The sequence below is a fragment of the Sphaerodactylus townsendi genome, linkage group LG07 (genome assembly GCF_021028975.2).
Source record: "Sphaerodactylus townsendi isolate TG3544 linkage group LG07, MPM_Stown_v2.3, whole genome shotgun sequence".
Taxonomy (NCBI): domain Eukaryota; kingdom Metazoa; phylum Chordata; class Lepidosauria; order Squamata; family Sphaerodactylidae; genus Sphaerodactylus; species Sphaerodactylus townsendi.
Genome location: NC_059431.1, coordinates 106,951,479 through 106,979,072, shown reverse-complemented (window position 1 = coordinate 106,979,072; position 27,594 = coordinate 106,951,479). Strand labels below are relative to the sequence as shown.

At 42.7% G+C, this 27,594-nt stretch overlaps 1 protein-coding gene across 2 annotated transcripts; it reads right to left on the bottom strand.

The window, feature by feature from the left end:
• Positions 1-8,374: 8,374 nt before the first annotated feature.
• TAL2 (TAL bHLH transcription factor 2) lies at positions 8,375-23,742 on the bottom strand. 2 transcript variants are annotated; one of them, XM_048502743.1, is made up of 2 exons: positions 23,442-23,742; positions 8,375-10,010 (listed from the first exon to the last, which is right to left on the bottom strand). In XM_048502743.1, the coding sequence occupies exons 1-2, from the start codon at positions 23,684-23,686 to the stop codon at positions 9,641-9,643; spliced, it is 615 nt and encodes a 204-aa protein (XP_048358700.1). In that variant the 5' UTR covers positions 23,687-23,742; the 3' UTR covers positions 8,375-9,640. The 2 variants fall into 2 exon arrangements, with proteins under 2 accessions (XP_048358700.1, XP_048358701.1); XM_048502744.1 differs by having other exon boundaries at positions 23,434-23,536.
• Positions 23,743-27,594: the final 3,852 nt, after the last annotated feature.

The following is a 27,594-nucleotide window of genomic DNA, read 5'->3' as shown; positions in this document are numbered from 1 at the left end:
CTAAATCAACCACATACAAAGCAAGGTGCATAGCAATGTGATAAGTGATAGTGTCTACAAAAGGCTAGAGGGGAAAAACACATAAATCCCAGGTTAGGGACAGAGACAGAATATACAATCTCTCTATGCTATGAAGTAGAAGCCTTGACCTAAAATGGGAGCTAGATTACAGAGTTTTGAAGGAGGACATTGATATAGTGGAGCATCACAGAGACATGGTGGAGATAGGAGAACCAATTGGGATGCTGTTATCCCAGGTTACAGGCTCTACAGGAGGATGGGACAGAGTATTGGGGTGGGGTCAGCCCTCTACATCAAAGAGCATAGTGTCACATAAAAGAGAAATAGACAATTACAGGGGAGCTAGTTCTCCTCTACAGAGCACTGTGGATATCAATATCAGGGTGAAGCATAGTTTAACATTAGGAATATAATATAAGTCCCAATGAAAGGGAGTGCACAAGAGGGATTCTGAGATGGAAAAGAAATCAGAGACCAATAAAAGCAAAAAAATGTAGTGAGTAGTAAAATTTTAACTATCCCATATAAGCTTGGGGGAAAAATGCATCCCTCAAGGTCATAGTAAGGAGAGAACATTCCTTGATATGCTAAATGAGCTGTGACTTAGAGCAGATGGTTTGTGGAACCAACCAGGGAGAGGAGTGATCCTAGATCTAATTGATGGTACCCAGGACCTGAATGGGGAAGTCAGTGTGAGCGATAGGGAACAAGTACAATGCTGTCCAGATTCAATTATCTCTGCATGTGAACAAGTAGCAACTACTAAATGGTTACATTTGACTTCAGAGGAAATTTCTCAAGGAGTAGAAGGGATAGTCATGGGAAGCTGTAAAGGAAAATCAAGAGAGTCAAAACTGTCCAAGATGCTTGGAGGTTATTTTAAAAACACAGTCTTGCAAACTCAGTTGTGAAAGTGTTCCATAGGTTTGAAAGCATCCATTATTTTGCTATTCATAAAATGACCTGGAAGTAGGGGGCCCTAGTGTGGTGGCCAAGTTTGCAGATGATACCAAATTATGCTTAGGGTGGTAGGAACCACAAAGGATTGAGAGCTCCCAATGGGACTAGCGATAAATTAGGTGAGTGGGTGAAATGGCAAATCTGGAGTTCAATTTAGCAAAGTACAGAGTGATGCATATAGGGCAAAAAATCCAAACTTCACATACACGCTACAGGGGTCAGTGCTATCAGTCACAGACCAGGAAGGGATTTAGGCGTCTTAGTTGATAGTTCCATGGGGATGTCAACTCAATGCATGAAAGCTTGAAAGAGCCAAACTCTATACTGGGGATCATTAGGAGAAGGAGTTGATAAATGGAAACTACAAGGGTTATGCATTACCCCTTATATAAAACATTAGATGCGACCGCACTTGGAGTACTGTGTTCAGTTCTAGTGCCACATCTCAAAAGGATATTGAAGGAGACAGAAAAAGAAGTGCACAGAGAGACAGCAGGGATAGTTAGGGACTGCAGCACCTTCCTTATGAGGAAAGGCTGCGTTTGGGACTCTTTAGTTTGGAAGTCTGAGGGGGGATATGATGAAGTCTACAAAAGAGTATGCATGGGGTAGAAAATGTTGACAGAGGAGACATTTTTCTCTCTTTCTCCACAATACTAGAACCAGGGCATACATTAGAAAATGCTGGGGGAAGAGTGGGAACTAATAGAAACACTTCTTCATGCAACGTGTAGTTGGTGTTTTGGAATATGCTGCCACAGGAGGTGGTGATGGCCACTAACATGGATAGCTTTAAAAGGGGCTTGGACAGATTTATGGAGGAGAGTTGGGATTTATGGCACCAATCTTGATCCTCCTTGATCTGAGATTGCAAATGCCTTAACAGACCAGGTGCTCAGGGCAGCAACCCATGAGAGAGGCCATTGCTTTCACCTCCTGCGTGAGGCTCCCAAAGGCACCTGGTGGGCCACTGTGAGTAGCAGGTGCTGGACGGCTAGATGGACTCCTGGTCACAGTCCAGCAGGCTAGTTCTTATGTTCTTAAGTGGGAGAGAAACCAAAGCTGTTTACAATTGTTCCAATAGTACCAACAAACAAACAATGGTGTGCGATGTGGAAACCCAGTGACAAACAGAATGCCACACAGGCTCAGGCACAGATACATCAAAAGGGATAATGGCCAGCAAAGTCCATTGGAGCTCATTCACTACCAACAATTATAGGCTCATTCACTAGATCTACCAGACCAAATGCACACAGCCTGGAAGGCCACGCAACCAGGTTTCTCTGTGATACACCTCACAGAGATGCCGGCCAAAGATGCGGGTGAAACATTAGGAACAAGATCTACTAGACCCGCGGCCACACAGCTGAAAGGCCCACAACGAAAACCCAGTTTCTCTGGGATTACACCTCTGAAGATGCCAATACACAGATGCTGGTGGGAGCGATTGGGAACAAAAAAGGATCCTACCAGACCAAGGCCACACAGTCCTGGAAAACCCACCACAACCAGAGAAGTGGGGAATGTTTTAGGTGGGAGCCATCCTGCTTGTAGATACCACTGCAAAGGACAACAATTAAGAGTGGAGAATGACCCATTACATTATAGAAATCCAGATTTACAAAGTCCCCAAATGAACTGTTATTTTTCCTCCTGTAAGAACCACTGAAAGGAGCTCTAAGTCTCGGGAGCAGGAGGAATCGCCCAGCCCCCTCCCACCCATCCTCCAGACTCCCCAAAGAAACACCATCCAGTCCAAAGATGCTGGACTCCAACCTGCAGAACTCATACCTGGCAGCTCTGCACCCGCCTAAGGGCTGCAAGAATGAACAAAACAAAGCTGCCAGCATCCCCACCCACCCCCTCGCCATTTGGCAAGGAATGCAGCAGCAAGTCCCCACCAATCAGAGGGTGTAGGCCTCTCCTTCTGTGAATTAGACCAATGGAAAATGGAGAATACTTAACATAAAGGTTTAGAATATCAAGGAGGCTCTTTATTAATTTTACTTATTTATTTTAAATGTTTCTTAACCTCCTTTTCATTTTGCAGGAACTCAAGGAGGGTCTTACGGTATAAATAAAATGGATATTTTTTAAAAATTTGTTTTGAGTTACAAAGTAAGCAATTCAATGATGATTGTGCTTGGGGTTGTAGAGCCAGTGGGAATTGAATGGAACCCAGAATCCCAAGGATGATGGATCACAAAAAATCAGAGGGTTGATGTCAGTGCAAATGCTTTCTGACTCAAAGAACAGAGTCTATCTGATAAACAAAACTTGGAAGGGAGGATCTTTTCCAAGAGAGAGCTTACAGAACTGAGTATTTTCAAGGGAAACTTGCAGGAGCTAGTGTGCAGGTCCTGGGAGGAATGCCTGCCTGTGTTTACCAACCACTACGAGTTCAGACCTGCTGCTCCTCCTTTTTCATCCCCATATGGAAATACAAAGCCCGTTTTACAGACAGAGAGAGGAAGAGAGAGGTTGCTTTGCATCCCAGGAAGAGGGAGCAAACTTTAGCTGAGGGAGGGAAGGGTCCCTGGCTGCCTCTGACCCACTGAGTCTTGAAGCTAAATTGTCTCTTCCCTTTTTTTTTAATCACTTCTCTCAGACTCCAGACAGGTCTCTCCTCTACTGCGTTTTTTGACCCACATTGTTGCCTGCAGCCTGGCCTCCTTACTCCTAGCTCAGAGAGTCTCTGTGTGCCATTGCAGAGGGAGGCAGAAGGGCTGGCGTCGGCTGCTGAGGTGTTGCTGGCTAACCACCCACCTCCTCCTTTTGTTTACCTTCAACTTCCCTTCACAGCCTGAACTCTAGAAGGTGCTGCTGGCTGCAAGTCTATTGTTTACCTGGCAGGGCAGGATACGAGCAGCCACTTTGAGGAAGGAGGAGGGGCCAGGCCTTCCATAGCAGCCTTCTCAGCACTAAAAAAATGAAGTAGCTCCCTACCTCTCCGGGAGCCAGCTGCATCCCACACCTCTACACGTGACTACATCCCTCACATTACCCCACGTGACTAAACGGTCTCTCATACCCTAGGGCAGCATACATCCTGCCCAATGGACGTTACGCTAGTGCTGGGAGGAGTTAGGGTCTCAGTTCTTCTAAGCAATAAACCTTGTTTTTTGAACTGTTCCACCTTGCTTGTGTGTCTCCCACTCTGTTCCACCCAAGATTGTTTCACGTGGGGGACAGAACAATGCCAGTTCACACGGTGAAGAACAGTCTTCCAGTGTTATAGTTCTCAGATAGAGTTGATACTCTCATTTATAAAACCTAGGAACTCCTCAGCTCTTAAAGGTGTTAACTAGCTTAGTTGAAGAAAAATTGCTACTAACTGTACTTTCCTTGATTACATTTTAATTATAACCATTCATGACATTCCCTACATTTTATTTATTTATTTATATCCCACATATATTCATTTATCCCGCCCTATACATGCAGCCATTTAATCAGAAATACATCTACATTTCCAGTGTCTTACAGACATCAAATAATATATCTTTTAAAGTTTTTAATCATCTCTCCCTCCGCTTAGTTGGTCTTGTAACACCTGCTCCTTTAAAAGTACAATCATGGTCACAGAAAGGATGAATTTAGAGTCACTTTATCTCCTGCCTTTGGTTTGAACTATGTGACTTTTCAATGACCTCTGACCTGATAGGTCAGCAGTTAAGCTATCCATTATCTCACTTTTCCTTTTATGGCCAAAGCATGAAAGACCATGTCAGATCTGAATTGTTTGCTCCTGTCTTCACTTGGTCATCTCAGACAATTCCTTATGGTTTAAAAAAAACGAGCAAGAAAAATAGTATAGCTTTATCCAGCACTGTGAGGACTGAATGGCATGGCCTGGATTCATGACTGGCTAGCACCACTCTCGGAAAGAGCTGAGGCTGGATTTCCATCGCAGACGATCCCACAGAAGGTTTGGGCAATAATTTCCGATGCAAAATTCCTCCCTATTCAACTGGAGAACTTCCCCTTCTGGGGATAAACTTTGAACCACATTAGTTATTTACGTGGTTGCAGTTCAATATTCATCAGTGGCGTATCTGCCAGAGGGACGTAGGGGGTCAATTGACCCTGGGCGCCCCCCATTGGATCATGTGGAGGGAGCCCGGCAGGCTGGGAGCCTACCACAGAACGCCCTTCGACCTGGCCCCACTGAAGGAGCAGCCTGGCGGGGCTGGTCCGAGGGGGCAGCCCGCAGCAGGCTCCCCTGAGCCCGGCCCGAATGCTCCTAAGGTAAGTGGGGGGTGGGGGTGTGTGTGCCTGGGGCATGTGTTGCCTCGGGCCCCATTTTCCCCTGGTATGCCTCTGACATTCATACATGTACATTTATCATTTGGTGACTTTTTGATAGAACAGATGAAGAGGCTACGTACCAAGTGGCACTATTGGTCCATCTCGCCAAGTACTGTCTGTTCCAGTCCTGCTACATGGGAACTTATCAGCTAAATACCCCAGGAGCTGATCCTAGGAACTTCTGCATACAAGGTGCCGCCTTATACCTGTTCCCATACATATCACCTGTGCAATTTCAACTGCATTGTTTCTACACACTACACGTTCAGGCGCTTTGTGAGACACGTATATAAAGCTCATATCAGATTAGAAATGTGTGCATCTTCCTACAAATTTCTGTACACATGTGGTGGTTTGGGTGTTAGTCTGCTATGGGAGCTCACTGAATGGCCCTGGGCCTGTCACACTTTCTCAGCTCAACTTACCTCACAGGGCTACTGTGAGGACAGATATGGAAAGAAAAGAGAATGATGTTATAAACCGCATTAGGTTTCCCATTATAGAACTTTTCCTTGTCACAGAAATATTTGCTGAAATACAGGGTTCTTTTAGTTATGGACCATGAATCAAATTGAATTATTAGGGAAATAGAGGGTGGGAGACCAGAACTTAAGTGCTGAATATCCAAATGATATTTGCTTTTGATTATACAAAATGAGTTAGTCTATATTTTTGTGTAGCTTGCATAGACAGCAGAGAATAGGACGCTTATTAATGGGTTGTGATGGTTTTTATTTATTTATTTATTTATTTATTTATTTATTTATTTATTTATTTATTTATTTATTTATTTATTGTTTAGTTTCATAACCCGCCCTATCCCCGAAGGGCTCTTAGGCAAGTGTGCAACAAAGTTAAATCTACAAAGTTCGGCTAAGTACAATCAAAACTAAACAATTAAGATCCAATATAAATAAATTACTAGCTCCCCATTTAAAACAGCGGTTAATACAAGTTTAAAATCGAATCGGGCGCCCCGCAAACCCATTTTTTAAAACCCTCCCTAAATGGGAAGACTGCTGACTCCATCAATAAAAGATGTAACAAACAAAGATGGGAGGGGTTATTGCAACTTCACTGGTTATTGCAACTTCACTGGAATTTTCGTTTGAACTACACAGGCCTAATGGAGCTCTCCTGAATTCGCCAGGTGGTAGTAGGTAGAAAACTAATGGAGCTGACTGCGGCAGGTTGATATGAAGTTTCTGGCTGGCAGAAGTAGCTTCTAAGTATTTGGACTGATTCTCCCTTGTCATTTGAAATGGCTACCTGTATGCTTGCTTCCCATCTACTCAACCTGTATATCTCTCAAGATCCCAAGTCTCAAGTATTCATTCTTCACATGAAAACCACCCCCAAGAACTTCATAAACACATACAAAGAGAGCTGACCAATTAGTTCCTTGTGTAAACATTTTCAAATTCCAAACATTTCATTTCAATTACAAAAAAATGAAGTGACAGATTTTGTAAATAATTTATTTCTTTTAATATATTAGCCATTAAATATCATAGTATACAGGAAAAGGGATTGCTCACACCATTTTTGTCCATATCTATACAGAGGGGAAATCACAAAACATAAAAAGTGCTGATAAAATAAATCTTTGATAGATGTCCATCACAAACGCAAGTTGTACAGTAATAGTAGCTAGATACTATTTGTTTCAAAGAACGACGTCTCGTCTATAAAACTAAGCAGGACAATTCAAAAATATTACTACAGGGATAGTTTTTCATGACCCTAACATTAAAAACCTTTATTTTATTTTATTTTTTGCCTCAAAGGTTTTTTTTTGCCTCAAATCTTCTAGTCATGGGGAAAAAATAAGCCTTTATTTGTTAGATGTATTTAGAATAACTGTCACTGTCCCACCACATAGATATTACTGGTACCTGATTTTGCTTATTTTATCATGTCAGACCATACCAGCAATAAATTTATCAGGAGGCAACTTTAGCATTCAGACCCACTTCACAATTTCTCAGTGTTTCACTTCTTAGTTGAAAATATGAGGAACTCCAATATCAGTTGTTGTTTAAATGCATAATGTTTCCAGCCGCTGTGCTCTAAGCTTGAAAATGTGTTGTTTTTATATATTCAACATCAATGCAAACACCTGCTTTCTATTATAATACAGTTACTGATCTAGTTACAGGACAGTTGGCTCTCCCAGTCGCCTAAAAGGTCCAAGATCAATGGACTGAGACCATCCTATTTTCAGCAAACTGGATCTTCCAGTTTTTCCTAACTTTTGTAAGTACTGAGGGTTCATTCAGATGACCTATTGTGTAGTCCAGTGGCGAATTTACCCAGGGAAGAGGGGTACCTTCTGTCCCCAGGCACCACAAATCTGGTCATGTGGCAGGAAGACGGCAAGGACTTCCTGCTGCCATGTCGTCTTCAGGCGCCCTCGACCCTCATCATCAACATGGGCAGGGTCGAGGGCACCCAGCTGCCACCCCCCACCGCTGCCACCCCTTTGCTCCTGGCACACCATGCTCCTGGCTCCCAAGGCCTCCCCCAGCCTTTGATAGCTGCTTTTATAAGCACTGAGGCTGGAAGCGGGGTTTGGGGAGCTGTGGTCATACCTCCAGGGGCGAGGTAGGGGAGTGGCCCCACCCCCCCAGCCTTGGAGGGGAGGGCAGAAGGGACTGCCAGCTGCCAGCTGGGAGCCAGGAGCAAGGAGGGGCGGCAGTGGGGGGGCAGAGCCCTGCTCCGCTCCCAGGCCGGGGGACGGGGGGCACCCGGAGACAATTTGTCTCCAGGCACCGTTTCCCCCCAATAGGCCTTTGGTGTAGTCAACAGGAAAAAGCCAAATCTATAGAAGGAGCACACCAAAAAAAAGCAATTAGAATTGTATGTATCCTACCACTCCAGTATAAGTTGAATTTGTACCACTCTTCCCTTCTCAGAGCAGTTTTTCAAGGGTTTAAGAACTGTATATGAAAATTTATATATATATATATATATATAAATTTTCATATACAGTTCTTAAACCCTTGAAAAACTGCTCTGAGAAGGGAATAGTGGTACAAATTCAACTTATATATATATATATATATTCAACTTATATATATATATATCTCACAAACATTTGATCAGATAAACATGAAAAATCCTTGAACAAAAACAAACCATTAGAGAAGGTTAAAGCAGAAAAGGCAACCATCGTTCGATCTGGAGGCTGAATGTTTGAACACCTGAAGTCGCCTTCTATTGATTCGGACAGTTGTTGTGCCAAGGTCTGGATTATCCATCTAGCCTGGCACCAGTCCTCCAGTGTTTCAAGAGGAGACATTTAATTTCACCTGATTCTTTTTACTGGTGATTATGGGGGTTAAACTCGGAACTTTCTCTGCCAATGTGCCCCAGCTCCTTTGAGGGTTCACCCCATGGCAGCCACTCTGGTTTGCAAACATGCCTGTACACAGCCCAACCTAAGAGTCTTTTTGCCAAATATACTGCATGCATTTGAATATTTGCTTCTTTTAACAAATAACCCAAACAGAATATTGATATTACTCACTGAATACGTCATATACCTACATAAGTGCCATCAAGTCACAACCAACATTTGGAGATCCCAATTAGGGCCTTTCAATGCAAGTGAAAAGCAGAGGTGGTTTGCCATTGCCAGCGTGGTGTAGTGGTTACGAGCAGTACACTCTAATTTGGAGAACCAGGTTTGATTCCCCGTTGCTCCACATGAGCGACAGATTCTGGAGAACCAGGTTCTGTTCCCCACTACTCCACATGAACCCTGCTGGTGACCTTGTTGTGTTGGGGGAGCAGGGGGGCGGGTGGTGGATTCAGTTGTACAGCCAAGTATGGTTCTTTCCTCTACAGAAGAGGAGAAGGAAATGATCCTTTGGTTCTCATACTACAGAAGATATATGGTGGAGGACAGAATGACATGGCCAGCCAGTCAAAGAAAGCATCTCTGCAGCTCAGTGATTGCATCACTTTAACCTAACAATTAAGCTTTTGCTCACACAAACTATTATCCCCAATAGTTTTCTTCAATGTATCATCAAGGAAAGGAAAAAACAATCCACTCACAGCTTTCTGTGGTCTGCATAAAGTGTATTCTTGGCCTTGGCACTCAAAGCACTTTCTGCCAAGTTGTGTGGATGAAATCCTGCTTTTTTCTAGAGACGGAAGATTCCTGTTTTAATTACTGACAATGAATCATCGTCCCCAGAAAACCTTACACAAAAATACACTTGATAAAAGAGAGGAAAGCATATAAATACTGTACATAGGCAAAACAACCCACAATTTATGTAAAGGGGAACTCTCGGGTTACCAGGAGGCCTACAACCCCACCACCCCAACGGAAGGTTCTTCATGGAGAAGATTCTTCTGACCAGCACTCGGGGACGTTACTGGTTGTGCTAGGAGAAGGGACCTCAGAGTCTTCAATGAGCGTCAACTCTTCCATGCTTTCCAAACTTGGACTTGGCTGGAACAGGCCTAGAATCCGTCCTTGAGGACTCACTGTCTGCTGAAGGCCTTGGTCTCCCAGCACCTTGACAAGGAAGTTGATATACCTCATGGCTAAGCGAAGGGTCTCGTTCTTGCTGAGTTTCTTATCTGGAGGATGCGTGGGGATGAGCTTCCGCAGCTTAGCAAAAGCACTGTTGACGTTCTGTTGTCTCCATCGCTCCCTGCTGTTGGTGAAGATCTTTCTGGTCATTGTCAAACCACCAGCAGAACTAGAGCAAGAAGAAATAATAATGATGGAGATTACTAAAGTAATGATTGAGCAGCACCTTCAGAAGGAAATAAAGTCCTTTCCTTTGCCCCTGATTTATACGACTGTAGAATCATAGAACTGGAAGTGGCCATACAGGCCATTTAGTCAAACTCCCTGCTCAATGTAGATCAGCCTAGAGCAGTGATGGCGAACCTTTTAGAGACCGAGTGCCAGGAGCGGAGCAAGGGGCAACTGTGTCTGGGGCACACGTGCACTCTGTGCTCCTGCCATGCCCCCGTCCGCCCCCGCCCTGACATGGAATGCCCCTGGAATACCCAGAAACACCCCCGCCATGCCCCCAGAATGCTCTCACCATGCCCCTGCAGGGGTGTGTGGCCAGTGCGTTGCACAATCCTTGTCCCCTTGGTGCTATGCCACTGCCGAGTGCCCAAACTGGGACGACAGCGCACGTGCCCACAAAGAGGGCTCTAAGTGCCAACTCTGGCACACGTGCCATAGGTTCACCATCACTGGCCTAGAGTATGGGTGGCCAACCTATGGCCCTCCAGATGTTCATGGACTACAATTGGCCATGCTGGCAGGGGCTGATGGGAATTGTAGCCCATGAACACCTGGAGTGCCATAGGTTGGCTACCCCTGGCCTAGAGCATCCCAGACAAGTCATCCAGCTGCTGCTTAAGGACCGCCAGTATGGAAGAGCTTGCCACATCCCTAAGTAGCTGATTCCACTGCTGGACAACTCTTCGTGTAAATTGTTTTTTCCTAATATTGTTTTTTTTCTCCCCATTATTTATACCCATTATTCTGTTACCCTCAGAGCAAACAAAAAATCCTTCTCTGAAACAATATTTGTACACATGCAGATAAGAGTCAAAGAAATTTGATTCCATTCATTTATTTTAATATAGATATGTATGCCCTGCTTTTTTCTCAATTGGGCCTCAAGCAGCTTACAACTTTGCCTTCCCCACCCCCCATTCATCATCACAACCGTCACCTATGTAAAGTAGATCAGGCTGAGAATGTGTGAACAGCCAAAAGTCGCCCAGGCAGCTTCTACAGCAGATTGTGGATTTAAACCTGAGTCTCCCAGATCATAGGCCCCTCCTGCACATGCACAATAATGCACTTTCAATCCACTTTCAATCCACTTTGCAACTGGATTTTACTGTGTGGAATAGCAAAATCCACTCACAAACAATTGTGAAAGTGGATTGAAGGTGCACTATTCTGCATGTGTGGAAGGGCCCTTGATCCCACAGTGTAAAACGACTCCCCTACCTCCCTAGGATGAGCTCTCAGAGGAAAACTGTTATAAAACTATTAAAAAATCTTTTAAAGGAATGTATGTATACATGCAGGGCCAAATCTTAGCAGATTCAGAGCCCCAGCTACACCATCAAAGCCACACTTGAAAACGCAACTAACTTTTTCCCCAAGAGGAATTCATGCAAGTGAATTTCTGTGTGTTTGGGCACAAAGGCCATAGGCCTGCTCTGTTTGCCCGTTCTTCAGTTGTTACGCATGTCTCACCCTGTTGTACTATTTGGAGTACTGATGCCAAACTGCCTTTCAGAAAATGAAATGTGGTTCGTTCACGAGCATTGCTTGCTCCCCGTGGGGTGTGTATCCAAATCCACATGTAGTAAAACCCACAGTGTGGGAGTTTTCTCCCTCCCTGCCTTGTAGATGCCTCTACCAACATTCTCTTCCTGGTCTGGAGATCAGATATAATTCTGGGAGAGGTCCTGGCCCTACCTGGAGGGTTGGCAATCCAAGTGAGAGGCAAAAAAAAAATCCCCCCCACTGCAAACTTAAGTGTCCTCATGTGGTTAGAATAGCACTTCTGAACTAAATTCAATATTCCTGGTTACTGGCAGCTGACACAGTGGAATTGGCTTCAATGAATATGTTGGGGGGTGCAATAATTGGGGGTGCCCCCAGTGGTGGGATTCAGCAGGTTCGCACCACTTCAGTAGAACCGGTTGTTAAAATGGTGCTTGTAAACAGCCAGTTGTTAAATTATTTGGATCCCACCACCGGAACCGGTTGTTAAATTATTTGAATCCCACCACCCTGAATCCTTTGTAAGCTGGCATCATCCCTGAGAGCTCTAAGTTATAGTAATTGCCTCCAACAGTAACAAACTCTGTAGCCTCCTAGCTGAAGGGAAACACCTGGAACTAACACAGATATACTAATTTTACCCAGGATAGCTCTGGAGACCCCATGTGTGCAAAAAAACAACAACACAGGTATTAAAATGTAAGCAGTAAAATAAAATAAAAGAATAACTGAAATCCAGGGAACTATACAACTCCAGCCATCTTGAAATGCTGCCTCCACAAAAGGTCATTGGTTTTCCATTAGCAATCACTTCAACAAGAACAGCAATATTTGTGTAAGGGCAGCCACGACGACCATCCCTCTTCCTTTCTTTCCCTCTCCTCTTTTGTCAGTACAAGCCGTGTGAGCAAATAGCTGTCTTTGTGAGCTCCCCATTAGGTGGCATGTTAAAAAATGCATCCTTGTATCTTTGACATTTGTACAAGATCAGCAAATAGGAGCATCCCCCTCCCTCCTTTTTGGTGTGCATGTGTGCTAATGTTTGATATTTTACTGAGTGGGGAGGAATCTATGGAAACCTCCGGATCTTATTCCTGTTTACTCAAAAGTGCAACCTATTGTATTCAGTGAGTCTTACTCCAATCAACTGTGTACAGATTGCAGTACTTTGGCAAATTATTTTAATTCCACCTCAGAATTTCTTTTTCCTACTCACGGGTGTATATTTCGTTCATCTCAAAATTTCTTTTTCCTACTTGCTCATGGTATACATTTCATAGTAGATCCTCTTGCTGAATTAGCAATGCAAGCAGAAATTTCTAGCAAAATAAATCTCACCAACATGGTAATTCCTGGTTCATATCCCTGAATCAAAATGATTTGCTCCAGACTGCTTTATTGCTCCAGACAAATTTATAAGTCAAATATAAACAGCCTCTTCCTACAAATATAATTTCATATGAAAAAAATATGTTTTATTTCTGAAATGACATAATTAGTCATAGATTGAGAACTTACAACATAAACTGAAACATCCAAGCTCTGGTAAAGGGTACCCATTCATCTCCCATACTGTATAGTATATGTTCTTAGCCTGTGAGCTACTGTAGGGAGAACAAAAGAGCTAAAAGCTGATATGGAGTAAGAGAATAATCCCCTTCCCCACCAAGTGTTGCAAGCAGCATGGAGTTCATACTCTATAATCTCTAGAACCTGCAGGTTTTATAGCACTTCAAAACCTATAAAACCTGCTTGGCCAAAATCGTCAGTACTAAGATTATGACAAAGGAGTGACAGTGTGATGCTAAACAGACTTACACACTTATAAGTCCACTGAAGTAAATGGACATGTGAATCTGTCTTATACTGACTTACAGCGTCAAGATAAATATTGTCTCTTCTGACTGGCAGCAGTAATGGGTCTCTTTCTCATCACCTACAACATGGTATACATTTAGCCAGAGATGCTGAGGATTGAGTGAGGGACCACATTCATGCAAAACAGATGTTTCACTACTATGCCATGGCTTCTGCCAAAGTTATACTTAGAAGGGTGCCACTCTGCTTAGGTTTGAACAGCGAGCCTGTAACAGGAAACAGCAGGTTTACTCTAATGCCTTCAACTCTCCAGAAACAATTGTCAGGTCTGTCTCTAAACCCAAGAGAATCAAGTTTAGCAGTGTAGAGGTATCATGGCCTGTCTCCACAAATATGCCAAAACAGACAAGACAGACAGTGTGCCATACAAAAGATTCATGCTAGGTTGGGAGGACTGATGAAGATCTCTCTTTTTTAGTATTTGGGGGCTCTCTGGCAGCATTTCTGTGTGAAATCTATTCAGGCTGTTTAAGAGACAGTGCTCACAAACAGGCCTCACACAAAGCCATGGTCCTGCCGGGTTTCCCATAGTAAATGGGTGCTCAAGCAGCAGTAACGCTCAACGGCAAGCAAAGAACTTCTCTGTATTGAGATGGGAACCATGAGCTATAAACAAGGACTATGTAAAGAGTTTTAAGAGCTTTACGTCATGAAGGTACATATATAATTTAGTATACATCTGACACATTAGCTCATTATCTAAAAGGAAAGTGTACGTAACACACTGTTTACCCACAATCATCACAGAGGCCAACATCCCAGCATATTTTTTTCTTAGCTGTATCCCCAGAGCCCTTTTTAAAAATAGTAGCTACTGTTAGGATGAGCACCTCAGAAAAAAATGGTATTTTTCAGACCTGGATATCGGTAAGCCAAAAAATGCCAGTATTCTCAGATGTCCAAGTTTCTAATACTGGTTTTGTATTTAGATCTGGATTTTGTTTGAGATTCTGATATTATGTGATTCCATTATTTTCCACGGGAAACATTTTATGGGGTAGGGGGGCCCCTAGAAGGGCTGTTTTTAAAGCTAAATGGTGCCAAAATTGCAGTGGAGGTTCTAGTGCCTGTTTACTATATAACCTGTAAGCTTCAAGTGAATCACACGAAGAAGTCCAGTTCTGTGGACAAAGTGTACCTAGCCATCTTCCACTTTTTCCTATGGGGAGGGGAATTCCAAGCTTTCTCCAAAGCAAACAGTAACCAAATACTCAAGAGTGAGCAAAGCAACTACTAGCCAAAAGCCTCTCAAAACATACAGGACCAACAAGTCTAAAGAACCGACGAATAACCAGGAAATCCCTGTAGAAGTGACAATGTGCAAGCCTAACACAACAAATGACAAAACAGAGAGTCACAGCCAATGTCAAACCAGAGAACCTTCCAAGTAAGGCCATGTAACAAAGAAGGCTGTTGCAAGCCCAGCAAATGTCAAATTAGAGAGTGCAACACAATGGAGAGCCAATGTCAAACAAGAGAATCCAAAACAAACCACAAACCAGGTGCAAAGAAAGAATACAACATCGCAAAGCCACAAAACCAATTTCAAAGGGCAGAATCCTAGCCAACTCAACCTGGCAAGCCAATACCAAGCCCTAGCAAGATACAGATACACAGTAAAATCAAAGAAAAAACTGTCCTGGAAGCCTTAAAGTGCCGGCACCTGATATTCCTGGTTACTCCTGAATATTTCCAGGATTTTTCAAGACCCATTTCCTGGCATCCCATAAAATCCCAAATAGCATCTGGACACCTGAATATATCCAGAAAATATTTATAAAGATTTTTTTCAGATATGTATTCAGGCTAAAAATATCCAACACACATCCCTAGTTCCTATAGTGCTATAACAATCTCTTGTCACCTATTTTATTTATTTTAGTAAAGCTTCATCCACATGCATGAAGAAAGAAAAACAAATGCAGCAGCAAATTACCACAACAGTCATGAGGACCAGGTCCCCAAAATCCCACACAAAATTGCCAAAATTGCAGAGAAAACTTCCACGTATGGAAGTTCCATCATCAATTCATTTGCATTTGCAGAAGTGATTACAGCAACATGGAAGCAATCACACTAATATGAAAGCAGTCCTACTCCCGTATAGAGGTGAGGAACATGCATGTGTGTGAAATTGGCTCAAGTGATCAAGAGAAATCTGTAACATTCTTACAGTTGAGCTACAATAAATTAATAAACCACAAGGGCCCTGATGCAGCTATATATGAACGTATTCTGCATGACCTTCCCCCACAAAAGGAGTTCTCCCAAAAAACCAAGGGAATTTAAAAAAGTAAAAAAAAAAGAACCAAGGGGGAAAAAAAGATTACATTAAACAACCATGCATATAAATCACTCCAACAGATGACCATGTCTTTATCATTTATTAGTGAAGAAGGAAGTCCAAATATGGAGACAAGGGGGTAGGGAGACAAGGTAAGATATATCTCACTGAAAAACTGGAAGTGATGTCACCATGTTACAGTGACACTCAAGCAACCCTGTAGATCTCTGCTTTGGATCAATAGAGCATCATAAGCAACTTCCAGTTCCTTCAGCTGGAAATGATGTCAAGCTGTGGCGTGATGCCATTTTCCCTCTTCATTCTCCCCAGTGCTCATTTGAACACCAGTGGGGAGCAGGAAGGATCACTGGGAGCTCTCCCTGTAAAAGTAGGAAAGTGGGATCTCTAGGTGGACTCTATGGCATCACATTCCCACTAAGATCCCTTTCCAGATTCCGTTCACCTTAGGCACCACCTCCAAATGTCTAGAATTTTCCCAATCCAGAGTTGGCACCTCTTAACCCAAACACTGTGTGAAAACAAATGACATGACTTGCCAGTAGGAGTCTAGGGTTAAAGGAGTTGAGGCACCATTAGATTTTCCAGGAAAAACCCAAAAGTGGTATCCCACCTCTCTAGGAATTGTCATAAACCATGGTAAAACCACAGAGTTTATCATGATTCCTGGAGCTCCCTGCCATTACTTCTGAGTTTTTTTTCAGAGGTGATATCTTGCCAGTGATGCTACTTATTTTTAATTGGCCCACTGCTGCTTTGGAGTAGTAGCATGTAGAATGAGAGCTCAGGGAAGGGGGATTCCCTGTATTCGCTGACGACTTGGTCACCCTGCTAGTTCCCTTTCTTAGCAGCCCAGTCAAAGGATGAACTTCTCACTAGCCCAATACTCTTCCTTTCACCTGACGAATTTTCACAGGACTTATTTCCACTCACGTATTAATACAGCAATATAGACACCTGAGAAAGACAAAAGGAGATTCTGTATCCCAGAGTCTAAAGAAAACTGCAGACTGGACCCGAGCCTCCAGTTCTCTCCAGGCTGTAGAATTTGATTGGGCAGTTAAAACACTGAAAAAATCCAAATGCCCTAGGGGTTTTTAAAAAACGGAATAAAATCTCAGTGGAAGGCCTGTCCGGCAGCCTATTTCAGATACCCACATTTCAAAGGAAATTAATTTTCCCCATGAATAAGAAATCTGAAGCAGCTCACTAGCCTGACCTCCCACTGGGACCTTCTTCACAGCATTTTTTAGCCTCAAGAGGCCGTAGAATCTTTCAGTCTTTAATTGGTCCATTGAAGGCTGTAGCCATTCCCAAATTAGAATCAAGACTTCTATTCTATCTGCATGTTTATTTCCCCCTTTGGAATAAATGGAACTGGATCCCACGAACGACAAGAACCAGGCATGATAGATTACTCCACATACTGAGCCTTCCTTCTGCCCACTAGTGCTTTGAAGAGAATTGTCCCTCCCAAATTCTAATGGTCACTGTTGTGATGACTGAACAGTCCTTATGGAATGCAGTGGTGTGTGGTTATTTGAAATTTGCACTTACTGTTGGAGATTTCCCACTTTCATAAATTAAATATACAGAAAGAATGGTATTTAAGTATTCCACTAGGGCACTTTATAGTCAGGAAGACGTGCAGATCTGTCTAGACAATCAGTAATCCATTCCTATCTGTCAGAGAAATAATAAACTGGCACCTGAGGCAAGTAAAGTTCCAACAAAGATTTTAATGGGTTTTTTTAATTTAAAGGAAAATAATAGAAATCAGGAAGTGTTTAAACAAAGGACAATATAAGCATTTACAGGAAGCTGTTTCAGAGAAGTTACTTGTTTACAAGATGTTTCAGTATGTTTATACTGTTTTTACAAGGTTCTCATAGGTCACTAACTTTAGTGCCTTCAAATTTGTCACAGTCACTAAGAAAATATCCAAAACCTCAGGAGGTGTTCAGTTATCTGTCTGAACCTCTCTAAAGTGCTGACAAGACTTAATTTCTAAGTGTAACCAACGCAGTTTCTAAACCACTAACTCCTAGACTATCTCCTCTTTTTAAGACGTCTATATCACTCAGTGCTCACCAGAGAAGGAGTTGTGGCTTTCCTCTAGAAAACTCAGTCTCTTCTCTATTTACAATTTCACCACCCTCAGGAGCTTCACTGCCCCATATCTAGGTGGGTTCTCTTCAGAGAAACTAAACCAAGTCACCGGTCTAATTAATTAGGGTTTTTGTGTAATGGATAACTGCAGTACCCTGGCACAGATTCCTTCACACAAATCTGCTGGCCTTACTCAAGAGTAATGTATTGTTGAAGGTTTTCATGGCCGGATTCAACTGGTTCTGGTGGGTTTTCCAGGCTGTGTGGCCGTGGTCTGGTGGATCTTGTTCCTAACGTTTCGCCTGCGTCTGTGGCTGGCATCTTCAGAGGTGTATCACAGAGGGAAGTCTGTTACACACTACAGACTTCCCTCTGTGATACACCTCTGAAGATGCCAGCCACAGATGCAGGCGAAACGTTAGGAACAAGATCCACCAGACCATGGTCACACAGCCCAGAAAACCCACCAGAAACAGTTAAGAGTAGCTCAGCTCTCACAGAACTAGCCCTCAGCCTCCAGAGCACAGATCTCAGTTTATGCTCTCTACATTCTAAGGTCAGAATGAACCTAAGTGACAGTATACGATACACAAGGCATACAGGAAAATGGATCTTTCCTACCTTCCTCTTCCCACAGGACCTCCCTTTTTTCCATCCTCTGAAAAGCTAGTCAGGGGAAGGAGGGGGCTGTGGAAAGCAGTGGCAATCAGGGCAAGCATCCTCTTCCCTTTTTCCTACCATAAGAGGCTTGGCATAGCAAATTCTCTTTATTTGAGGGTTACAGGAAGGTACTGGGGAAGGTACCGGGGAAGATAGGTACTGGGGAAGATAGGAAAGATCTGCCTCTCTGAGCACTTTTTGTAAAACCAATCCCTTGGTCTTGTCATGAATTTCTCAGATTTCTACACTATCTTATGAACAATCCCATGACTCCCTTCTGCTAAGCAAGGAGCCCAGTTCTGGTGGAGTGAGAGGAAGGTGCCTCGCTTAGCAGATGGGAGTTTGTAGGATCCAGTCCATTAGATGCACTGGAAGCAAGGCATGGGTGTTCTATTACATGGCTCACACGTTTCTCAGTGAAGGTATACATGTTGTGGTTTTTTCATTGTTTTTGTACCAGAAAGTAGAGTCTTAAATCTAGAACTATGCACAATAATTTCAGATATAGCTAGGTGGTTTATGTTTCCAGTGTTACAAGTACACCATTCTGTGTGAGGCAAATAGGGCAAGATTTTTCTTGTTGTTCTCTGTACTCATACCAAACCTACACTAATAAAAACTAGGGACAAAAGTAAATACTTAGAAGTGTAACATATATGGTTATATGTTATATACAGAAGGCTACAGAGTGGGTAGAATAGTCCTATGTTATTAATAATAATAGACCTTTAATAGGCATTAATAAAAACAGACAAAATTGTAAGCAAAGAATCAGTGCAGGGATCTGAAATACAGCATATCAACATATCAGGACCTCTCCCAAGAAATCTGCAACCGTCTCCAGTATCATGGATGAGCTATTATTTAACAGAAAACAAGCCCGAATATTAGGGGTGGAGTACCTTAGCAAAGAAGGGATAATACAATGAAAATCAGGTCGAAAATCGGCATATTTAGGATAGTCAAATAAAATGTGCAGCATCGTTTCGGGAGTGCTGGTGAAATAAGAGCAAACCTGGGCTTGTACAGGAGTCCTCAAAAAGCGCCCTTGTACATAGGTAGAGGGGAAAGAGTTACACCTAGCTCTAGTGAGGACCCACCTTTGTTGGGATTGAATAGAGCCTTTAAATAATAAGCCATTTGCACTTTGGTAGGGATAATACTGAAGTATATGGGTGAGTGTGAAACCCTGGCTCTATGAACCAAGAGTTGCAGTTCTTGATTAAAGAGACGGGGTTTAATAGTTTGCAGTATTTCGTTAGGGGCTTTAGCATGAGCAAAGCATCCCACGAAAGGTCTAGGGTGATCAGCCTGTTCTCAATGTGGAGCCATCAGTCACAGTGTTGGATCTCAGGGAGGGCCAAATAAAGATAGCTATTTGCTATGTTATTAATTCATACAAATTTGCAACATGCTTTGCTTCCAATTTGCAAGGGTTTACAAATCCATAAACCAGTTTAAATGATCAATGACCAAGAAATCATAAAAACAGCAATTTAAAAATCTGTCTTACATCCAGCAACGTTAAACCCTCTGTATAGAATAACAGTCAGCTCTGCCAGTTCAGTACAGTACATACAAAGTGATCTGGCATCATCTGAAGTTTGACGTGATCTTTTGTACCGAGACAGAGAAGAACAAATGGTCATGTCCTCTGATTTGTAATCTCTGCCCTTGTTATCCCTCGTGTAGGAATGTCCTATGTTGGATGCTGCAACCTTTCTGCCAATGAAAGTAGAATCTTCCTGCCCTTACCTTTGCTACCTACAGCTCTCTGCAACCCACAAAAAAAACCCCTGACCGTAGAGGTCATGAGACTCATTGATTGCAAGGTCTGATGGTCAGGAGGCTGAACCAACGACAAGAATTGAATGAAATCACTCTCTTCTGACTGTTAATGGAACATCAGCTAGCTAAAAGTCTGATTCAGCGATAAAAGAAGGGCTCACTATTTGTGATCAGAGGCATATTTTTAGTTACTGTTTTCTGATCTGTAATTCGAGTGCTGCACTGGATCCTAGCTTGTGTTTATTCCTGTTTGAAGGGACAGTTCATTGAATCCCGGGCCTGGATAGCCCAATCTCGTCAGACCTCAGAAGTTAAGCGGGTTGAGCCCAAGCTAGTTACTTGGCATGGGAGACCACCAAGGAAGTCCAGGGTTGCTGTGCAGAGGAAAGCAACACAACCTCTGCTTGTGTCTTGCCTTGAAATGGCTACAGGGCCACCATAAGTTGGCTGACACTTGATGGTGTTAAAAAAAGGTCTTTAACAGGCTGCATGCTTTCCATGGCCCCTTCCGCACATGCAGAATAAAGCACTTTCAATCCACTTTCACAATTGTTTGCAAGTGGGTTTTGCTATTCTGCACAACTGCAAAGTGCATTGAAAGTGGGTTGAAAGTGCATTATTCTGCACGTGCGGAAAGGACCCGTGATAACCCAATCAGCATTGGTGCTGCAATTTTAGTTCTGTTTCAGATGGCTCTTTAAAAAATAGGATAGGATAAAGAAACTTGTTTCCAGAGGGAGTGGAGATTTCTCTTTGTGGTCATCTACTTACCTGGCACATCTGTCAGAGCATTCACTCCACTGAATTGATGTGTTCTGATGTAGCACAATGACTATTTATTTTCACGTGCCTTTTAAAAACTGCAAAAATTGGTGTGCGGGTTTCATAACACAAACACGACAATCCTAAGCAAAGGTATACCCTTCTAAATGATTGAAATTCTAATCAGCATTGCTTACTCTCATTGTAAAAAATTTCTTTATATATATATATATGTAGTATGATTTATATCTCAATACTAAAATCATCTCCGATCCAGAAATTTCAATGCATGTAATCAAGGCTCCAATACTCACACCGAGCCCCAATATATAAGAGCAGTAGAGTCCACGTTGCACAAGTGCTCTGGTAGAAATTTGGGTTCAGGATGATGATGTTGCAATTAATTTCCATTGTAATCAAAGAGACTCCATTATAAAAAATACAATGGATCTCCTAAGGAAGTCTGCTTTTATATGAGAATTACCCCAAAATGAGGGAAACAGATAAAGATCCAGGATTATAGCCAGAGGCACCAGTGTATGACAGTGGAAATCAATGGGCATAGACTAGAGTCACTTCCTATCAGACGGCATTGCCGGTGTTCATTTCTAATTATGTTGACCAAGAAACATAGGACTGAAAAGGAAAGTTATTGTCTGAAAGAGGATTCCCAATGGGTTACAGTTCATTTTAAAAGGTTATTTTTTAAATTTTTTATAAATAAGCACATCATGTTTAAAATTGTGCAGTGTATTCAAATGAAAATCTAACAGAGGAGTATCCAGAGGAAAATATAACAAGAAATAAAAAGAATGCTGGGATTTTGAAACACAGAGTACGGTCAAGATCCAACCCCACCTGAGCTCTTAAGTCTCACTGATTTAAATTCAAGAGTTAAGCATAAGCTTAAACCTCTACTATTATGTCAAATGGTTCTGAAAACCATATCAATAGCATACATTTATATTAATGAAACTGAAATATGTAAGTATTAGGGACTAATTCGGTTTAAAAATGACCATTCATTTAAGAGTGATTTGCTAAATGAATGAATGTTTCATATTGCTTTTTCCTTGTTGTTTCTATGAGTATTTTTTTTTCTTTTCCAGTAAAATTATATCCCAGAGTTATAGCCTTGCACAATTATGGTTTTAAATATTGCATCATAGACAGACAAAGAGTTCTTGCAACAGACTGATTTTGTTAAAATAAAAGCCCTTCGTATGTGCATTCAAGGAACATGTCATACAAGAGCATGTCTGCTGCTACCAAGTTGGCTTTCAAACAGCTAATGAGCTCCTACTACAGCTTCAAAACACATTCTGTGAAGATATTCCTGCAGTGAAAACACATACATCCCTATTTCAAAAGGTCTCATTTACATGTGATATATTTAAGATCAGAATGTCTGATAATAGTAATCGCAGAGAATACAAAGTTACCGATGTGTACCGTATTTCTTCAAATGCAAGATTAGGTTTTTTTTTTCCTAGGTACACCACAAAAAAAATGGGGGAGTTATCTTGCATTCGTACACAAGTTACAGTTATGATCAGTAATAAACATTTGTTTCGTGTATGACTTTGAAAGGGGGAATCTTACATTCAGAGTCATCCTCCTTTCAAGCAAATATGGTCGTTCTACTTTTTGACTTACTCACTGTTATTTTTAAATGTCCCAAGAGACCCATAATCCATTTTGCTACCTTGCATTCTGAACTGCGAGGAGACATATAATATCCAAATACTTTCAAACGGCTATGATTTTAAGAAAGAGGCTTTTCCATAGTATCAAGATGCCCCGTTGTGGATAACACAGTGTGAAGAAGGCATAAACAACACTCTCCCATTCCAGCGTGGCAGTATTTTTAGTGGGTGGATGCAAATGTTTCTGTATGGTTTTAATCCCATGCGTGATAAATTCTCGAAAGGTTGTTCAAATTGCAAAGCTCCTGAAAAGGCCGCTTTAATTTCATGCTGCTTTAGAATGCACGTTCTCCTCTACAAAATGCAGTTCAGAGCAACCCAACTGAATTGCTTCACTGCCTGCCACGTTTCGACAGTGTCAACAATTGTGCGAGAAGTAGCGGTATATTCACAAGTGCCTTTCATGGCTGATCTTAATCACCTGTAAAGCAGCAATAATTCATGCATCTACTAAAAGCAGGAGTCTGGCTCCATCGTAAAAAATCAGAGATGACAAAAAAAGGGAGTCCCAGCAAACTACAATAATGCCACAGCGTACTTTACAACCTGGAGAAGTGTTACATGCACACTCAGGAAAGTTGCACAGACTCACACACAGACACACACGCAAAGACCAAACTGCTATGGTTTTAGAATGAAAACAAGCAAACCTGATTACCTGCTGTTGTCTAAGTCGGTACAAGCTAATCTTACGGAAGAATTCACATGCAGTGGAGTCGGATGCTTCCTTCCGAGCACTTTGCTGCCTCCGTTCCGCAGGTTCTCTCCTCGCAATCCAGCCAATTGCCGACCTCTCTCTGCTGCTTCATTTATAGAATGCCAGCTCCTTTGTCTGGCGCGTGTCACCACTAGTGCTAGCAATCCGGGGAGCTTATTTCGTATCTCCTGGGAGATTCTTTTCATTCTGCTGCTTCTTGTCTAGTATCATTTTAACCTAGGCTCAGAACTGGGGGGAACAACAAATATAAGCAAGGTTCTGAAACACAAACATGTTAGCGTTGATGCCCTCATTTCTTTAAAGGAAACTTAGAAGGGTTTCGACCTTTCAGGAGAACAGTGGAACCAGCTTCAGCAAGCTTTCCTCAAAACCAGATTTTTAAGTTTTGGGATCTGGGGCTTCAAGCCTGGAATTGTTTGCCAAGGCTCAGCTACTTGCAGCAATAACGAAGAATGCAGCACCTCTGAACATGTGCAAAGAGCCCTTCTCTACTAAGCAATCACAGAGCATCCTTATGCAGCTGTAACTGGAGGGAGGCGGCGCTTGAGTACAAAGGAACATTTTACCGGACTCCTAGCATGAGGCCAGGTTTCATACAAAGGAGGCTCTAAGGGAGTAATTTGTACAAGCAAGGGACCACTATGGAAAAGGCCCTGCTTTTATGCCCCCCTGCCCAGCTGACTTGCAGCGTAGAGACTCATAGAGAAGAATTTGTCCAAAGATCTCAGTCGTTAGGCAAGGTAATGCAACCGTTTAGGTATCCTGGTCCCAAACCATTTTAGAAGGCTGAAGAGATCATGACAAGCGCCACGAACTGAGCCAGGAAGCAAACAGGCATCCAGATAAATTCTTCCTGGGTAGGCGCGATGTGTTCTCCATAGCTAGCCCCACGCCTGGCAGCAGTATTTTGTACCAATTTAAACTTTGGAACCAATTTATAGGGCAGCCTAAAGGGCATTGCTGTAGTCTATTTGTTCTTCAGACAAAATACTGTTTCCAGGTTTTTAGGTTCTTCCAAGGGGAGGTACCTGAAGCTTCATGCCCTGTTGTTGGACCTGCAGAGGAGCTGGTCGACCTTTGTGTGAGGCAGAATGCTGGATTAGATCAGGCTGACCAGACGTCTCGCTTTTGGCGGGACAGTCCCTCCTTCAAACAATTTGTCCCGCGTCCCGCGGGTTATTTCAATTGTCCCGATTTTTGGGAGGCTGCCGCACTGCCTTCTGGGGCGCAAGGCAGTGCGGCAGCCTCCCTTGCGCGTGGCCGCCTACCCCCCGTCCCGGTTCACAAAGGTGACCATCTGGTCACCTTAGATTAGATCTACCACTGGTCTGATCCAGCAAAAAAATCTTCTTATGTTTTTATGGCCATATGCTTCCAATACCTCCAAATCTGACAATCCAGGGCCCAACACCACAATCTATCAAACAATACAACTCACTTTGATTATCATCCGGATAAATGCCAGGACCAGACTCACTTGATTCACCGAGACTCTTCTTTGAAGGAATTAGCGAAGCTGGATCATGTGGAAATTTGAAGGAATTAGTGAAGCTGGACCATGAAAAGTGAAATATAAAATAAAGAAATAATAAATACAGCCTATAGAAATTGATTAGATTAGATTTCCCTTCCTCTGCAGTAGGAACCCAAAATGGCTTACAATATTGTTCTCCACCCCTCTGTTTTGACCTCATAATAGCAGTCTTGTGAAGTAGGTTTGGCTGAGAGGCTGTGATGTCACACAGCAATAGGGATACCAGACGCCACTGAGACCCCTATTCTTCCCAGGCTCCAGCCCCAAGTCTCTGGGAGTTTTCCAGCCTCTCAGATCACTGTACAAAACTCTAACTTTAACATCACTCTGAATAACTTATTGGCTGCATGAAGGAAGAAGGAAGAAGAGGAGGAGGGGGAGGAGGAGTTTGGATTTATACCCCACCTTTCTCTCCTGCAAGGAGACTCAAGGTGGCTTACAAGCTCCTTTCCCTTTCTCTCCCCACAACAGACACCTTGTGAAGTAGGTGGGGCTGAGAGAGTTCCAAAGAACTGTGACTAGCCCAAGGTCACCCAGCAGGAATGTAGGACTGGGGAAACAGATCTGGTTCACCAGATAAGCCTCTGCCACTCAGATGGAGGAGTGGGGAATCAAACTTGGTTCTCCAGATTAGAGTCCACCTGCTCTTAATCACTACACATCGCAAACTGAGAACATGGGAGGCTAGGTACAAGATGGAGAGCTGATGGTAGAAATTCCTCTTTGAGAACAGCAGTTCTATTTCTACTGCTTTATTAACAAATATCTGGATATTCAGAAACATTATCAGGCATTTTTTCTTCTTCTTACACTTTTTTATGAGAGGCTAGTTTAAGCTTCAGCTACTAAATTTGAGCAGACCAAGACCCAATTTTGCCAGTTCCTTCAGAGAAGGGTAGATGTTCTTCTTTTAAAAAACAGAGAGACAGAAAAAGAAGAAGAAAAGTTCTCCTTGCAAGAAATCAGAAAAGGAAGAAATCCTTCAAAAGGAGATGGAAAATCCCCAAAATGCAGAGAGTCTGTTCAAAAAAACAATCCCTTTTGGTACCTGTGGATTTTTTCATCTGGTTGTCGTGACTTGACTTAGGATCTCAGCAAGCCTGTTCCCTAAATAAAAACAGTGAAAGAAAACTGGAAATCTATCCCATTCAGAGATCACGTAAATAGAATTTAAATAGGACGTTGCAGTCTTGTTACGAGTGAAATGCTGCTCCAAATGTTGACACTTAAAATGTCAGTGGGGGGGGGGGGGGAGACCCGCCAGGCATTCTTGGGACCGCAAGTTTCTCTCCTGTGGGGCTAAATTGGAGGCTGGGCCTTTTCTCATGGTAAATTAAAGCCGCAAACGCCACCCTCTGAAAGCCATGTCAACTGCTTCATTTAGCACAAGTGTTATGTTAACTACAGCCTCCCCCCCCCACCCCACCCACTGCAAGGGGGTCTTTGGCCTGCAGAAGTCTCATTTCCATGTCATTTACATTGGAAAGTTGCCAAAAGCACCTCCTCTGCGTAACCTCTTCTAGATCATTATTTATCCACAGTCTGCAGTAGTGAGATATTCTAACCAGAATATCAAATATGGGAAGGAGGGGGGGGGGGTGAGGAGGCTTTGTAGGTTCGACAGAAAAGGGAGAGATGGGAGCAAAGGCTAAGAACATTGCTTAGGTGAGTGGCAACATTTTGCAACTAGCAAATCCTCCACAGCAAAGGTTTGGCCCTGTAGCCAAAATAAAAACCAGTGAAGACAAGGAACCAGAGACACTTATTGTCATACTTCACGAGTCAGCATAGTATAGTGGTTAACAGCAATGGATTCTAATCTGAGGAGCTGGATTTGATGCCACACTCCTCCACGCGAGCTGCAGACTCTTATCGGGTGAACTGCATTTCTCTCCCCGATCCTGCACATGAAGCCTGCTGGGAGACCTTGGGCTAAGCACAGTTCTCTCAGAACTCTCTCAGCCCTACGTACCTCACAAGGTGTCTATTGTGGGGGGGAAGGAGTTTGTAAGCTGCTTTGAGACTCAGTACAGGAGACAAAAAAGTAGGATATAAATCCAAACTTCTTCTTCTCTCTAATTTTTGTAAATTTGGACTTTTAGATTCCACAATCATTCCACAGCCTTGCACAAGAATTGTGGTGTAGTCCTATGTAAAAGGGCTCCCATCTAATCCCACTGAAATCAAGGGTTCAGATGGGTGCTTCCAGGTCAAATACAAAACGTTGGTTATTTAAAGACCTCCATGGCCAAGGGCCTTAATGTTTACTGAGCCACATCTCCCTGTATACTCTGCTATGACCGTTACTTTCTGCAGACAGCCTCCTCCATAATGGGATCATGGCCCATAATGGAATCATGGCTCTTTTCCGTGGCGGGCACCCAATCCTTTGGAATAGCCTGCCAGAGGAGGTGAGGAGGACATTTCCCCTTTTTAAAAAATGAAGCATCTTTTCATTTCAGCTCAGGGAGTGAATAATAAAAATATTAAAACAAACTTTAAAACACACATGTATAAAACAAAACATAAACACATTAACAGGGAGATAACATTTAAGAA

Excerpts from the sequence above, each read along its gene's own strand:
- TAL2 (XM_048502743.1), bottom strand. The coding sequence starts at position 23,686 with ATGAAAAGAATCTCCCAGGAGATACGAAATAAGCTCCCCGGATTGCTA. Across the intron at positions 10,011-23,441 it reads ACCGACTTAGACAACAGCAG|TTCTGCTGGTGGTTTGACAA; the intron begins GTAATCAGGTTT and ends TTCTTGCTCTAG.